Source organism: Crinia signifera, chromosome 4 (assembly GCF_055691185.1).
Source record: "Crinia signifera chromosome 4, ASM5569118v1, whole genome shotgun sequence".
Classification (NCBI taxonomy): Eukaryota; Metazoa; Chordata; class Amphibia; order Anura; family Myobatrachidae; genus Crinia; species Crinia signifera.
Genome location: NC_139220.1, coordinates 55383176 through 55399328, shown reverse-complemented (window position 1 = coordinate 55399328; position 16153 = coordinate 55383176). Strand labels below are relative to the sequence as shown.

The 16153-nt window shown below is 47.3% G+C and overlaps 1 protein-coding gene across 4 annotated transcripts in view; it reads left to right on the top strand.

The window, feature by feature from the left end:
• The first annotated feature begins 6292 nt into the window (after positions 1–6292).
• Positions 6293–16153, top strand: part of DOCK2 (dedicator of cytokinesis 2) — a 707149-nt gene continuing 697288 nt past the window's right edge. For all 4 annotated transcript variants that reach the window (XM_083181781.1, XM_083181779.1, XM_083181780.1 and 1 more), the window contains exon 1: positions 6293–6451. In XM_083181781.1, the coding sequence (XP_083037907.1) occupies positions 6409–6451 (43 nt within the window). In that variant the 5' untranslated portion in view covers positions 6293–6408. The remainder of the gene's footprint in view (positions 6452–16153) is intronic.

Genomic DNA, 16153 nt, shown 5'->3' with positions numbered 1-16153 from the left:
GTAGAGATTAGAATTCAAGGTACTCTTTACCTAGCACGGCGCCCATCGCGGGCATTGAGTGCACTAAAAAATCGGGTGCGACGCGATGCCTGCGATTTCCCATAGGGAACAATGTTAAATTTCTCAATTGACCCGATTTTTCTGTTCAATGCCTCAATTGACCCGATTTTTCCATAGGAAACAATGTTAAATGGCCCACAGAGGCCAAATAGGCAACCTAAAGTGTGAAATGGCCCCCACAATTGTTAACGCCACCCCACGATCAACGTGAACCCGAAGCATGGCGAGCGGCGGCGGTACGTGTCCTACGACCTTTTCATACCCCCACTATCCACGTCGGCGTGGAGTTGAGAATAGAATAGTGTGGCGAGCGCAGCGAGCCCGAAGCGTGGCGAGCGGACGCGGATACCTGTGAAGCCCGCGAAGGGACGCGTTTACCTGTGAAGGTATCCGCGTCCCCTCGCGGGGCTCGCTGCGCACGCCACGCTTCTGGCTCGCTGCGCTCGCCACACTATTCTATTCTCAACTCCACGCCTACGTGGATAGTGGGGGTATGAAAAGGTCGTAGGACGCGTACCGCTGCGCTCGCCACGCTTCGGGTTGACGTTGATCGTGGGGTGGTGTTAACAATTGTGGGGGCCATTTCACACTTCAGGGTGGCTATTTGGCCTCTGTGGGCCATTTAACATTGTTTCCTATGGAAAAATCGGGTCAATTGAGAAATTTAACATTGATCCCTATGGGAAATCGCGGGCATCGCGTCGGTCGCGTCGCACACGATTTTTAGTGCATTCAATGCCTGTGATTTTTTTACCTGCGATGCCCACGATCAAAATCGTGGGCGCCATGCTAGGTAAAGAGTACCGAATTCAAATTACATTTTGCCAAAAGCATTTACCGCAGGACAGGACCACAGCAGATGCCAAAGGGTACATCCAATGAGTGGCCCCCTTGTTTTTAGTACCCCGTGCCCCCCAGAGCCTTAATTCAGCTCTAGGTACTCTCCATCAAGACATTGAGTACTGGATTGGGGCTACTGACTGACACTATATCATCTTGAAAGAATGGAACAAATAGTTGCCTGGATGCCACATTATAAGTGGCTATACCACTCACAGCCTGGCAGCCATTGATGATGATGATGATCAATGGCTGCAAGACTGTGTACCATACTAGCAGGATGTGTTATCAATCTCTGGGGGTATAGTGTGTATTACAATTATATGATTGCCTTCTTTTTAAATCAAGGGGGTAATATTGACATATCTAAATATATTTTGGGGTCTAAGGTAAAAAAGTTCCCTGACCCCTGATCTTCCGTAAGTGCTCAATCATCGCACCAAAGAGAGAGTTGGGCAAGTAGCTTACCATGAACATTGGGCCTGCATGTACTGTATCAGAAGTATTGTTTTAATTAAACTGTACTTTGGCGCAGACTATAGCTTATTACATGCTAATTATGCATTATTCATGACAGTCACTCTAAAACCAAACATTTGTACAACCATCTGATAATTGGTGGTCAACTTCATCAATACATTATACAATTATTGGTCTGATACACACATAACCGGCAGATGGGAACGATAACTGCAGAATGTATGCTGGTACCTAATTTGAGGATAAGTTATCTGTAACCTTCCCCGGTTCCCTAGAATCCGTCATGCTTGTTTATTTTCTGACTAAATAATGAGTTGTACATTATGGTTACAAAAAAGGAGAACAAAACATAGTTATGTGCCTGTGATACCATCTCATTTACGGCATATCCTGGACACAGGTCCAGATTAACAATGGGGCATAGCGAGCCACCATGCCCGCAGCATGGCGAGTGCAGCGAGCCCGCAAGGGGCTTTTTTGCGCTCGCCATGCTGTCTGAGTCCGGGCAGTCGGGATCCCGATGTCAGCCTAATGACTGTTGGGATCCCGACTGTTGGAACCCCATACCACACCCGTGAATCTGCACATCATGACTGCACGGAGTTGCCTCTTATACCCCTTTCACATCGCACAAATAACTTGAGTCGACCCGGGTCGATGTGTGATGTGAAAGCACCACAGTCAATAACCTGGGTTGAATAATCCTGTATTTCAACCCGGGAAAAAAGAAAGGTTATACAGGGGTCAGACCGGGGTTATAGTGCATTTAAAACGGCAGACCCAGGTTATTTCCTTGCTCTGAGTAAAAATGGCTGATTGGTTTCAGTTTCCAGTCAGCTGAGGCCTGCAGAGCACACAATACAAAGCATAACAGCTAATATTTGGCGGCAAGAAGTGTACTGTACTGCACTGTACTTTCTACCTACTATATGCGCCACTGCACAGCAATGTGACACTGGAGCATGTAGACCCCTAATAGGTATCCATATAAATGTTACATGATAAAAAAGACTCCATAGATCATGGAAAACTTATGTCAACCTTTTGCTTGTGTCGACCCTTTTTTCAATGTCTACGAAATGCATGTTGCCCTTTTGTCAATGTTGAAGTATTGAATGTCAGCCTAGACACTGTCAAACTATCATCTAGATACCAGACAGATACAATAAATGTACCATAATTTGCCACTAGAGGGCTGTATTGTATATGTAATAGCTAATAAAGATCTTGTTATTCCAACTTAATTGTTAGACAATAAAATGCAGGGCCGGGTTAGCAATGGGCCTGATGGAGCTACAGCTCCAGGCCCAGTCTCCAAATAGGCCCATTTCATAGTTGCCTACCCTCCTGAATTCTGCAGGAGACTCCCTGAAATAGCAGCAATCTCCCTCTCTCCCTCATTAGTCTAGCAATCTCCCTCATTTCACCTAGCCCACATTACACTGTTACTTTTTTGGTGAAAAAAGGAATGAGAGATAGTTACATTTACTGTACATTGAATCATCAGCACCATTTCCCAGCAATTTACCAAGTATAATATCTCTTACTAACTGCTTTGGGGCTCATCTACATTTGGATCTGAGTCCTTTTACAAGATTCCTCTCAGATGTAGCAGTACACACCCATACTTCTAGGTGAAATGTTCACAAACTCTTTTCACAATTTATCCATATATGGAACTAGACACGCCCTTTGGGCGGAGCGTGACACGCCCCCTCAATGGGGTGCTGTACAAAATTCTACAACCAACTATAATCTCCCTGAAACTAGTTTTCAAAAGTAGGCAAAAATGGCTTTGTAGCTGAGGACTGGGGCTTTCCAACGAGCCCTACCCCACATCGCTAGCCCCCCGGGAACCAGAGATACCGCCAGAAAAACCCAAGACCGCTTTTCCCATAGGATAACATGAGACCTGCTAATTCCGACCCCCACCCGGCAACGGCTGCCAGTTCCTCCTCTGGCATCACAGAAGCTCGAGGTTGATCTCAGTCGAACCCAAATTGCTGGGCCTTCAATCTGATAGCAGGCCATATGGGTTCATTGGTTCCAGAGATATTGCAGGTAAAACAACTTTTTCATTTCTGAAATGTAATTTAATGGCTGTTCATGTTGTTTGAGGGCAGATTTCTCGGGAACCAAACAGCCCAGTGTCAGGGGACCATTGTTAATCCGGCCCTGAGCAGGGTTGGTGACAACGTGCTCCTGCCCAGGCCGTAGCAAGTCCTTGATGCTTTCACGTCCCACCTCATAATGCTGACACCACCGGAATATGGTGCACTGTGCGATACACTGCTCTCCGTACACCGCCTTCATTATGCGATAAATTTCTGAACCAAAGAAATTGGATAATGTCTCTTTGCACTGATTTGGAGGAATCCATCATTCAAAACAACTTTCCAGGAATTAAGAAACTGAGTTAAAGCCATTCACTACACATGTGCAACTGGGTAAAACACCAGGCCATTTATCGGCAAACACAGTACCCACTGCGAGCAGATACAACACCACAACAGAAAAAATCTCTTTTTTGATTTGGACACACCTTATAGTTTGCAGGGGTGGGAAACCCTACTACTGGCCCTGGCTCTGCCTAATGGGGGAAGGGGAGGGGGGAGTTAGTTGTATCCTACTCTGAATGACATCCAGTTGGTGTTATGCTTCTTAGAAAAGATAAGTGAATCTATGCGGGCTGTAAAATAAGAAAGAAGAAATACTGTAGACTGGAAAATCTGGAATTTCACCACATTTTAAACTATTTAAATATGGAGATAATAAAACTATGGCTACCTTTAGCTAAAATGCTGAATAAAGGCTATTTTTTATATTAAATAGCCCCTCAGTGTATACCAGGGTTGCCTACCCTCACAGATTGGCCGGGAGGGTCCCGGATATCGGGTCCCCAGCCCAGTCCCTCGGAAAGGGGGACAACCCTCCCGAATTGGCCTCTGTCTCCAGTGAACCGCCCCTTGGCATTGCATGATGGGGGGCGTGGCTAAATTGACGTGATCACTCTAGCCACCCCCCCCAAACAGATCAGCCCAGCCGTGGCTCCACTGCGCACCGCCCCTTTTTGTTCCCGGCAATGGCCCCACCCACCTGCCTTAGGGTGAGATGTACTAAAGGGAAAATGCGGTAAAACCCCCGTTTTACCGCATTTTCCTATGTACTAAAACCCGTTCGCAGCGATATCGCAGGGCAGGGTATCGCCACCTTTGGGTGGCGATACCCTATAGAAGCCTATGGGCTTCTTTTCGCCGCCCGCTGCGTCGCCGCAACCCCGCCGCGTCGCCGACCCCCCCTTTCCCCCCTCCCTTGGGCTTACCTTCTTGCAGGTCCTCCTGGACCCGGAAGGTAAGCCCTTCCTCCCCCTAGCAACGCAGCTGGACGTCCTTCCGGCTGCAGGGGGAGGAGGAAGCGCCGGGGACAGCTTGCTTAGCTGTCCCCGGCGTGAAAGCAGCAGAAGCCGGCTGGGAGGTGACGGAGACCCCCCGCAGACCACAGTACAGGTATCGCGGGGGGGCTCCGTCACCGCATCGCGATTCCAGCCGCATATGTTAGTACATATGCGGTGGCATCGCGGCGGGGGGGGCGCGAAGGGCGGCGATGTATTTTAATACATCCCGCCCTTACTGAGCTGGCTACCCTCTCCTGGAGAGGGCAGCCAGAAAGTCAGCAACCTTGGTGTATACATAACAAAATAATTGCTTAGTGTCTCCAGGGCTGCCATCACAAATTGATAGGCCCAGGACTGACAAAATAGGCCCCTTCCTCTAATGTTACAATTACAATCACAGGACTGCGCGCTGCTCTCACTCCCTGCTCCTCACTTAGGATGGCGATATTGGCTCCTCTTCTCGGTCCTTTTGTGTGGCGCAGCATGACATCCCTATGTCACGTCATGCAATCCGTGGTGGGGGCTCCCGGCTTTATTGCTGCCCACTGCACTGCCTATTTGAGTGTCGCCAGCCAGCGGTAGGGATGGCCATCGTTGCCTGACCATCGATAATGTATAAATATTCAATGGACGACCATCAATGTTTTTATATATATCGATGGTCATCCATTTTCTTTGATTGATTGGCCTGTAAGCCAATCAAAATGCGGGGGCGGGGCTTCGCGGCTGCCGGGGACGGAGCTATGTTCCGTGTCCCGACACCTTGGGTAAAAAACAAAAACGAAACTATTCGTTTAAGCTTGACATCGATGGTGGGAAACCATCTGGTTCTCTCCCATCAATGGCAAAATTATTCGACATTGGTCATAAACCATCAATGATTTCTAATCATCGATGGTTGATGGCCATCCCTAGCCAGCGGGATGAGTGACTAATGAAGAGGGCTCTGGCTGGTGGGCTGTGACTGTGCGGTGGCCGCTGCAGAGAACTCTCAGCCCACCACTGTTGATGGCTGGCTGGGCCTGGGACAGTTGTCCCCATAGCACCCCCCTAATGACTGACTTGAAAGTCTCTATACATGTCAGCCCTAATAGAGAATGGAATAGGAGTTTTTTTTAGAAGTAAGAACTGTTGTCCATGGCATCCAATCAGATTCTAGCTGTTAGCCTTCACAAAGTGCTAAATAAATAAGTAGAATCTGATTGGTTGCTATTGGCAAACTTTTACCCCATAAAGTCATAAAAAGTGTATTTATACTGAGCAATCTCTGCCCCTTCCCCCAACCTTCCAAGTGACTGCTTCCACCTACTTAACATAATTGGCTACAGTATATTGGTTAATGCACTGAAATAATGTCAGCACAGCAGCACATGAACAGTGGTTTGTGCAAGGACAGTGCAGCATCAGAGGAGGAAACTCACTCAGTAAACGGATTATTACACAGAAGAAGGAAGTGCTGAGTAGAAGTGTGACTGGGAGGGACCGTGTCAGTTCTGCAGCTACTACAGCCAGAGACACTGAAGGGTGACGAGCAGACCTGGTCCTCAAATTCTCTGAACACTTGAGAGCTCTGTGTTGTGTGCAAAACTAGTACTAGTAGTAGCAGCTGCTGCAGCCTCCTCAGTCCGGTCAGCATGGCCCCCTGGCAGAAAAATGATACAGAGCGCTATGGAGTGGGTATGTGCAATAAGACATATGCAATAATCATAATTTATATATACTTATACTTCTAATACATCTTATTGTACAGGAAGGATGTGGCAGGTGCATAGTCATGTTGGGACTAGCGACCTGCAATGCAAAGTAATGCATTACTTTCAGATAACATGGTGCCATATATTTCACTGCTGCTCTCTGCAGAGGTAAAACCTGTTATCCCCACTTCCAGATAATGAAATAAATAAAAAAAATGGTAAAAATCTGTTTTCTGAAGTTGCCCTACAGAGCTACAGTAGTTTCTGAAAAGTAAAAAAAAGGGCAAAGATCAGCTTTCACTTGTTCAGCACAAATGAGGATCTATGGGCATTATAAGTGGTTCTTCTTTTTCGTTTTATTAAAAGAAGCCTGCTGGATCCATGTATTTGTATGTTCTGTAGACACTGAACTAGTTCCAATACAGAGTTGAAGCTGAAAGCTGTGTACATCTGTCATGGGCATGCCTCTTCAGTGGAGCCATGTTTTAAACTGGGTCAATGCCACCAGTGACTGCATGTACGGACTGGGGGTCCCAGTGATGTCACTGACCGATATCATTCAGTATATAACTCCCTGTAGGGCTTATTACCAATGCGCGGCAGCGTGCATCATTAACGATGTTGAGCACGCTGGTTGATGTTTGCAATATATTGTTAACGATATTAGTATTGTGCATATAGTTACAAATATATCACCCAGTGTGTACCCAGCTTTAGGGTTGTATGTTTTGCATTTAGTAGCAACAGTTTTGCTAGTGGGAGGGAGAATCAGTACACATACATATTGACCAGATGCATTTAAGCTCCAAATCCTGTAGGTACCTCTTTCTGTAGGATAGAACTACAGTATTTCTAAAATTGATGTATCTTTGCTCTGAACTCTGTGATATGCCTTTGCAATAACATAAAACACAGAGTTCCCTTATTGCACCATGATTCCACTTCATAGTCCCTTAAATGTGTTCACAGTCCTTTAAAGGGAGCGTACAAAACGAAGGGTGGCATAAGCATGCACTAGAGTGTGGGCATTGACAGCATCACTCACAAATCAAACCGATAAAGACAGATTCAGTTATAAGCAAGCAGCTGCACATTGCGGGGTAATCACTTCTTCATTTTTACACGCTTTAGTAATTTACCCCTATGAGTGGGATGCATCAACCATAACATTGTCCTGCAACTCATCTCAAGCATAGCGGCACTTAGTAATGCAGAATGCTTGATAAAATCACAAAGCTCTCCTGATAAGAGCTACAAGGACATCTTGGTTTATGCCCCAGAATCTGGATTGAAAATGCCAACCTGCATTACGCCAACATGGTTAAAATGCCGATACGGTCAAAATGCTGCCATTTGAAATGACGATAAGTGAAAAAGTCAGCATACGTTTTTCATGATTTTTTCTTTGAAACTTATTTGTTCTTATTTCACGATCCAGGTGGGCATAGAGTGAGATTATAATAATGCCTGAAGCAAGGTGAGCGGACACGGTACACTTATACGGTGTCTATGGCGGCCAATGTTGACATAGACACACACACAAAAATCGATTAGGCTCTACCCCTACCTGCACAGCCTGGCTGCAAAGGCAGGCACACCACCGCCATCTAGAGCAACTGCTTGTGACATCACACATCTGGCCCAAAAAGGGTCCGGACACATCCTTGTTGTCTAAACCCTTGGCACACCAGCCACCCATTGCTGGCAATCAAAATGCATTTGCATCCTTCCAAGATGTGTTTTTTTTTTTGTGGAAGGTTTCGCATGTGCTCTGCGGCTGATGTGCATGCGCAGAAGTCTGCAATTGCTTGTTTGTTTTTCAGACTTTTGCATCTAATAGTGAATGAGGGTCTATGTGTGCTGTGCAACTATTTGCAAAGTAACTGAGCTCTGCCTGCACTGGTAAATTAATCCCCCCTACAGAGGGGGCATGCAATCCGAATATGTGTACACAAGCACATTGCTTGAGGCTTCTGAAGAACCTCATGAATTATTGGAGGAAATCTACTAAGATGTGTATTCTACTTCACAATGGTGAATGGGCAACCAATCAGATCCTGTCTACTACAGTATCTTCTAGAGGGTGCTAAATAAATAAGTAGATTCTGATGGGTTGCCCATAGCAACATCACATGTGAAGTAGAATACACATCTTAGGAAATTTCCCCCTAAGAGTCTTCTGAGTCAAGCGAGAAGTTTCTACTTTAATATACTTTGCAACTGTGATATTACATTTAGTGATGCAGATAAGTATTTTGTGTCAAATAGGATCTGGAGCAGAATGTTGGGGAAATAAAGGACCAAAATGTTACACATGTTCAGGGGTGTAACTACGGTGCTGCAGACTCCACGGTGGCTTGGGGGAATCAGCGCTGATGGGGTCTGCAGGGCGTTATGTAGCTTTGAGTAACGGATGATGTAGCTTCAAGCAACGGATGCGGCGGTACAAAAGGCTGTTGCTGCCCGTGGCCCGGGACCCCGGGCAGCAGCAGCCTCCTGCACCGCAACATTTAGGACAAAGCATCAGCCGCATCTTGCACTGCCAGCAGCCGGGACCCCAGGCAGCGGCCATATCCTGCACCCTCATTGCCTGCAGTCGGGAGTGGGACCCAAGAAATTTGAGGTGCAGGGGCACATTTTTCCCCCTTTTTCATCTAACCAAAGAGCCTGGGGGAATGGGGGGGAGGGGGGGGACGACACAAACTTTTTTAGGCAGGGGAGCCAAATTAGTAGTTCCGCCACTGCACGTGTTTAGCTGCTATGCCATGCTGCAGCTATTAGTTACACAACTGTGTAGCAGTCAGGATTTCCTTCTCCTTTGTCCTACAGTGTTTCTGTTCATATAACTTTCTACTCATCACTTAATTCCGTTTGCAGATGATATCCTTATCATTGCTATCATGGCGATAAGATCATAAGAGCAGTTAAACAGTGTTTTTGTAAGGGAGTGGTTGTGCACATGGTTACAGTATATACCCGAATATGTATACAAGAATACGGCTGTATGCCCCATACACACGGGGCGATTGAGCCTCCGTGCTGAGTGATGTAGTGTAGCACAGATCGCTCAGCACACAGCGATGCACCAGCGATGTGTGCTGAGCAATCTGTCACGGCCAGTGCTCTCCAGTGAGAGAACAATGGCGATGATTTGATTTATACCGCAGGCTTGAATGATCCAGCCTGGCGATAGGACTCAGGACCACGCATCCCCATCGCTATGGGGCATACACACTTTGCTTCATTTCTAAGCAATCTAACCAGATCGCTTAGAAAACAAGCTCAAATCCCCCCGCATTTATGCCCCTTCGCTCTAATCCTTATGTCAGTACAGGTTGCCAACCATACTGTGCAAGGGAAAGGGGGATTGTAGCACATATAAAAATACATGTTATGTTGTATGTAATGATTGCATTTGAGACCTGATTCAGACCCGCCCGCCAGGCAGCGCATATTCACTGCATAGCTCGATAGCATGCGATCGGATGTGTACTCGAACACAGCCCCTCGCATGCAGCCACCTGGCCGAAAAATCATTCAGGGTGCTCCCTTCCTGTATGAACTTTTCGGCGAGTGTGTTCCCACAGGGGTCTGCACATGCGCAAATACACTCATGTGGTTGCGTGGACCCCCCACCATCGGAACAGAGCCGAATTTGCCCCTTTTGAACAAGCCTGTGATATGCCAGCAAGCTGAGGGGGGGGGGGGGGGGGGGTGACAGGTAGCGAGATGGGGTGAGATAAAAAGTGGTGGCAGGGGGTGAGGTGACAGGGGGGGCAAGAGGGTGAAGTGACCGGGTGAACTGATGAGGGGGTGAGGTGAGGGGAGGAGTGGGCGGGTGAGGTGACTGGGGCAAAAACAGGTGAGGTGATGCGTGGGTGTGAGAAGAAGTGAGGTGCCTGATGGCAAGAGGGGGTGAGGTGCCTGAGGGCAAGAGGGGGTGAGGTGCCTGAGGGCAAGAGGGGGTGAGGTGATGGGGGTGGCCTGGGGCAAGAGGGCAAGGTGACCAGGGTGAGTTGAGAGGAGGCAGTTCACATTCCAACACCGGGTTCTGTGGTTCTTCAGTGGCGTACTCCCTGGCGCTGCTTCCAGCGATGGCCGTCTGTGCTCTCACCAGTGGCTGGGGTGCAGGAGAGCAGCAGCGGCCGGCACCAGGGGCAGGATAGCGGCAGCGGGCAGCGCCGGCTGCTGGTGTGCTTACCTGTGTTTGGTCCTTTAGCCGCGATTAGCGGCTCCCCACCATGCCCCGGGCTTCTCTCTGGCTGCTTGGCAGTGGGGTCCGATGAGGTGTCCAGCTTAGCCAAGCTGTAGATCACAGCACATGGCGCTGCTCTGCGCACAACCACAGGGGACATTATCCCCCAAGAACTTGACTTCAGCAAGTGCATCCCCAGGGTGCGCTAATTTGTTTAAAATCAGTCCGTGGTCCCAAAACCGGAGTAAAATGTGCGCTATAGTGAGTTTTTGTGATCCCTGCTAGGGTGAGGTTTAGAGTCAGGCTGTAAAAGGGTACAGTTAGGGTTAGGCACTAGGGAGAGGGTCAGAGTCAGGCTATAGAAGGATATAGTTAAGGTTAGGCACTAGGGTGAGGGTCAGAGTCAGACTGTAGAAGGATATAGTTAGGGTTAGGTACTAGGGAGAGGGTCAGAGTCAGACTGTAGAAGGATATAGTTAGGGTTAGGTACTAGGGAGAGGGTCAGAGTCAGGCTGCAGAAGGATATAGTAAGGGATAGGCACTAGGGAGAGGGTCAGAGTGAGGCTGTAGAAGGATATAGTTAGGGTTAGGCACTAGGGATAGGGTCAGAGTCAGGCTGTAGAAGGATATAGTTAGGGTTAGGTACTGGGGAGAGGGTCAGAGTCAGGCTGTAGAAGGATATAGTTAGGGTTAGGCACTAGGGAGAGGGTTTGGGTTAGGCTGTAGAAGGATATAGTTAGGGTTAGGCACTAGGGAGAGGGTTAGAGTCAGGTTGTAGAAGGGTATAGTTAGGGTTAGGTACTAGGGAGAGGGTTAGAGTCAGGCTGTAGAAGGATATAGTTAGGGTTAGGCACTAGGGAGAGGGTTAGAATCAGGCTGTGGAAGGGTATAGTTAGGGTAAGGCACTAGGGAGAGGGTCAGAGTCAGGCTATAGAAGGATATAGTTAGGGTTAGGCACTAGGGAGAGGGTCAGAGTCAGGCTGCAGAAGGGTATAGTTAGGGTTAGGCACTAGGGAGAGGGTTAGAGTCAGGTTGCAGAAGGGTATAGTTAGGGTTAGGCACTAGGGAGAGGGTTAGAGTCAGGCTGTAGAAGGGTATAGTTAGGGTTAGGTACTAGGGAGAGGGTCAGAGTCAGGCTGCAGAAGGGTATAGTTAGGGTTAGGCACTAGGGAGAGGGTTAGAGTCAGGTTGCAGAAGGGTATAGTTAGGGTTAGGCACTAGGGAGAGGGTTAGAGTCAGGCTGTAGAAGGGTATAGTTAGGGTTAGGCACTAGGGAGAGGGTCAGAGTCAGGCTGTAGAAGGGTATAGTTAGGGTTAGGCACTAGGGAGAGGGTCAGAGTCAGGCTGTAGAAGGATATAGTAAGGGTGAGGCACTAGGGAGAGGGTTAGAGTCAGGCTGCAGAAGGATATAGTAAGGGATAGGCACTATGGAGAGGGTCAGAGTCAGGATGTAGAAGGGTATAGTTAGGGTTATGCACTAGGGAGAGGGTCAGAGTCAGGCTGTAGAAGGATATAGTTAGGGTTAGGCACTAGGGATAGGGTTAGAGTCAGGCTGTAGAAGGATATAGTTAGGGTTAGGTACTAGGGAGAGGGTCAGAGTCAGGCTGTAGAAGGATATAGTTAGGGTTAGGCACTAGGGAGAGGGTTAGGGTTAGGCTGTAGAAGGATATAGTTAGGGTTAGGCACTAGGGAGAGGGTTAGAGTCAGGTTGTAGAAGGGTATAGTTAGGGTTAGGTACTAGGGAGAGGGTTAGAGTCAGGCTGTCGAAGGATATAGTTAGGGTTAGGCACTAGGGAGAGGGTTAGAGTCAGGCTGTAGAAGGGTATAGTTAGGGTTAGGCACTAGGGAGAGGGTCAGAGTCAGGTTGTAGAAGGGTATAGTTAGGGTTAGGTACTAGGGAGAGGGTCAGAGTCAGGCTGCAGAAGGGTATAGATAGGGTTAGGCACTAGGGAGAGGGTTAGAGTCAGGTTGCAGAAGGGTATAGTTAGGGTTAGGCACTAAGGAGAGGGTCAGAGTCAGGCTATAGAAGGATATAGTTAGGGTTAGGCACTAGGGAGAGGGTCATAGTCAGGCTGTAGAAGGATATAGTTAGGGTTAGGCACTAGGGAGAGGGTCAGAGTCAGGCTGTAGAAGGGGATAGTTAGGGTTAGGCACTAGGGAGAGGGTCAGAGTCAGGCTGTAGAAGGGTATAGTTAGGGTAAGGCACTAAGGAGAGGGTCAGAGTCAGGCTATAGAAGGATATAGTTAGGGTTATGCACTAGGGAGAGAGTTAGGGTTAGGCACTAGGGATAGGGTTAGAGTCAGGCTGTAGAAGGATATAGTTAGGGTTAGGCACTAAGGAGAGGGTCAGAGTCAGGCTGTAGAAGGATATAGTTAGGGTTAGGCACTAGGGAGAGGGTAGGGTTAGGCTGTAGAAGGATATAGTTAGGGTTATGCACTAGGGAGAGGGTTAGAGTCAGGTTGTAGAAGGGTATAGTTAGGGTTAGGTACTAGGGAGAGGGTTAGAGTCAGGCTGTCGAAGGATATAGTTAGGGTTAGGCACTAGGGAGAGGGTCAGAGTCAGGCTGTAGAAGGATATAGTTAGGGTTAGGCACTAGGGAGTGGGTCAGAGTCAGGCTGTAGAAGGGTATAGTTAGGGTTAGGCACTAGGGAGAGGGTTAGAGTCAGGCTGTAGAAGGATATAGTTAGGGTTAGGCACTAGGGAGAGGGTCAGAGTCAGGCTGTAGAAGGATATAGTTAGGGTTAGGTACTAGGGAGAGGGTCAGAGTCAGGCTGTAGAAGGATATGGTTAGGCACTAGGGAGAGAGTCAGAGTCAGGCTGCAGAAGGGTATAGTTAGGGTTAGGCACTAGGGAGAGGATTAGAGTCAGGCTGCAGAAGGGTATAGTTAGGGTTAGGCACCTGGCAGAGGGTTAGGCTGTAGAAGGGTATAGTTTGGGTTAGGCACCTGGCAGAGGGTTAGGCTGTAGAAGGGTATAGTTAGGTTTAGGCACTAGGGAGAGTGAATTTGCATCCTTGCCAGTCACTCTAACCCCGCCTTGTGTATGGTTAGCTGGCGCCACCCATTTGCACACGGAATGTGTACGAAAGGCTTGGGAACGGATGTTTTACATGAACATCCATTCGCATGCCAATGGGAACCTCCCTATCTTTCGATGGTCGCTGACCATCAAATGATGGTGAAGGCGCACGCATATGTAAGGAGGGTCCAGACCAGTTGTATATATGCGTGTAGAATTCCAGGGAATTGGGCGGGCAGTTGACATTCGGATATGTCAGCTGTCTGCCCCCTGCACGTGCGTCATGAACTCATTAGCATGTGTACGCCCAGGGTTTTCATGGGAGCGCCCATGAAATGCAGAGCGTTCACATATGCTAATGGCCCAGGCTGGTACCCCACGCCCTTGCAAAGCTGGGAGCGTGCACTCGGCGATTAGAGTTCGCACGCACCCAGCGTATACACATGCGCAGAAATGCTGCTGCACATACGCTAAACATCGGTCCCCGTGCAAATTCACTGCCGAGCGAATCAACCAGAATAAGGTCCTAAAAGTAGCCGTATTGTGTATGCATGTATTTGTGGTAGTGAATATAGATTATAAACTCTACTGGGACTGAATGGCCAGATATTGGACCTTATTTAGATCTATTCGCACAGAGGACCGATGTCGTGCGCATGTGCAGGCACATTTCTACGCATGTGCAGACGCATGGTGCGTGCACCCACAGTGAACATTGTGTTCACCAGGTGCATGCACACTACACGGCAAGCGTGCACCTTCCAAGATGTGGGTGTTCCCCGCAGCATGCGAATATGTTAAACATCCATTTGCAGTCTGTGCATGGGGACACACGCTGCGAGGAGGGGGGCGTCTGGGCATTTGCCGGGCTGGGTTTGGTGGACTCGCAAGGCTGTCCACTGTGGAATATGCATGAGATATATAAATATCTCATGATAAATAAATAAATATTATATACAGTGTTCATTTAGTATAAATAATGATTTTGTGGACCTTTATAGCAGTATAGAGATGTCTATATAGCAGCCCTTTGGCAAAACCAAATGTACAATGGGGACACTGGGGGTATATGTGATAGGATCTGAGTTTGCCGGAGGTGCTGTTATCATTATCAGCATCCGGAGAGCTCGGACACTGTTGCATTGCCACCCCTATCCTGCACTAGTACATATGTAACCTTAAATGCTATGGGCCAAATGTAATAGGGTGAGAGTTTCAGAAAGTGAGAGATTTTGGGAGAGTTTTCCCATGTTTTTTAAAGCAGCAATCAATTACACTGCAAAACCAGGTTGATTTTGCCATGTAATTGATTGCTGCTTTAAAAAACATGGGAAAACTCTCCCAAAATCTCTCACTTTCTGAAACTCTCACCCATTTGGCCCTATATGTTTTCATTTTAGTGACACAGATTGTGAGTGACATAAAGCTGTATGGAAGGTTACGTTTCAGATTACAGATGCCCTGGTTTAGCTGTAACAATTGACTTCATAGGGTGTGATTCTATACTCCTATACACTTGCCAAGTTTACAGTGCAACTTCAGTATCTCAAGCATATTAGAGCGTCAGGGGACTGAGCGTCCTCCCTACATAAAGCTTGAATCACAGGAGAACAGTTATATATAATATATATTCAATTGCATAACTACAAAACTTTTACTGTTCTGTTATTTCATTTACAAAAACAAAAGTGTAAATCTCCCGCTCACAGGCTGGCTGGGATCAACCAAAACCTCATGTTGTCGATCGCATTGCACACCCTGTGGTAGAGTGTGTCACAAGATGCTGCCAGTCGTAGCTTTCCTCAGCTTGGGCACATTTTTACTGTTCTTTAGATAAAAAGAAAAGCATAATTCAGCAGATACATTTATGCATGTTATTTTTTTTTTAATTGATACAATGGATGATACAGAAGATATTAGGAAATATTTAATATTTATAAGTACAAACATCTTGCTAAGATTTCCCCAAATACGGTGATTAAAATACATTATACAGTACAGCAACTGATAACTGTGCAAGATGATATCTGTCTGCTGTAGAATATACCAGTGCTTATGTTGATGTATATGTTTTAGTTTTTACAGTCAGTTTCTCAGCTGTGTCCCAACCCCCCATCTCCGACTCTATCACATCACATGCCAAGTGGCAGCACTCGGTTAAGGAAGTGCAGCACAAGAGACATCTCCTTTTTATCTTCAGCTTGGTTTAAGTGTTTGCAGTTCACAGCATATAACACTTGTTTTTTTGGTGGGGCTCCGTTAAAAAGAAAACATTAATTTTAGACTCTAGTATATATATTCAGAGGAGCCTGATTAACAACTGGATGGATGGAACTACATTCTCAGGCCTTTACGTAAATAAAGGCACGCCATGACAGCATGGTGCTGACCAGTCGCCCAGTAGGCCTCATAGTCTCATTGGGGTTCAGTATGATTTCTTGACAGACGTTTTACCGACGGTCATTATACCA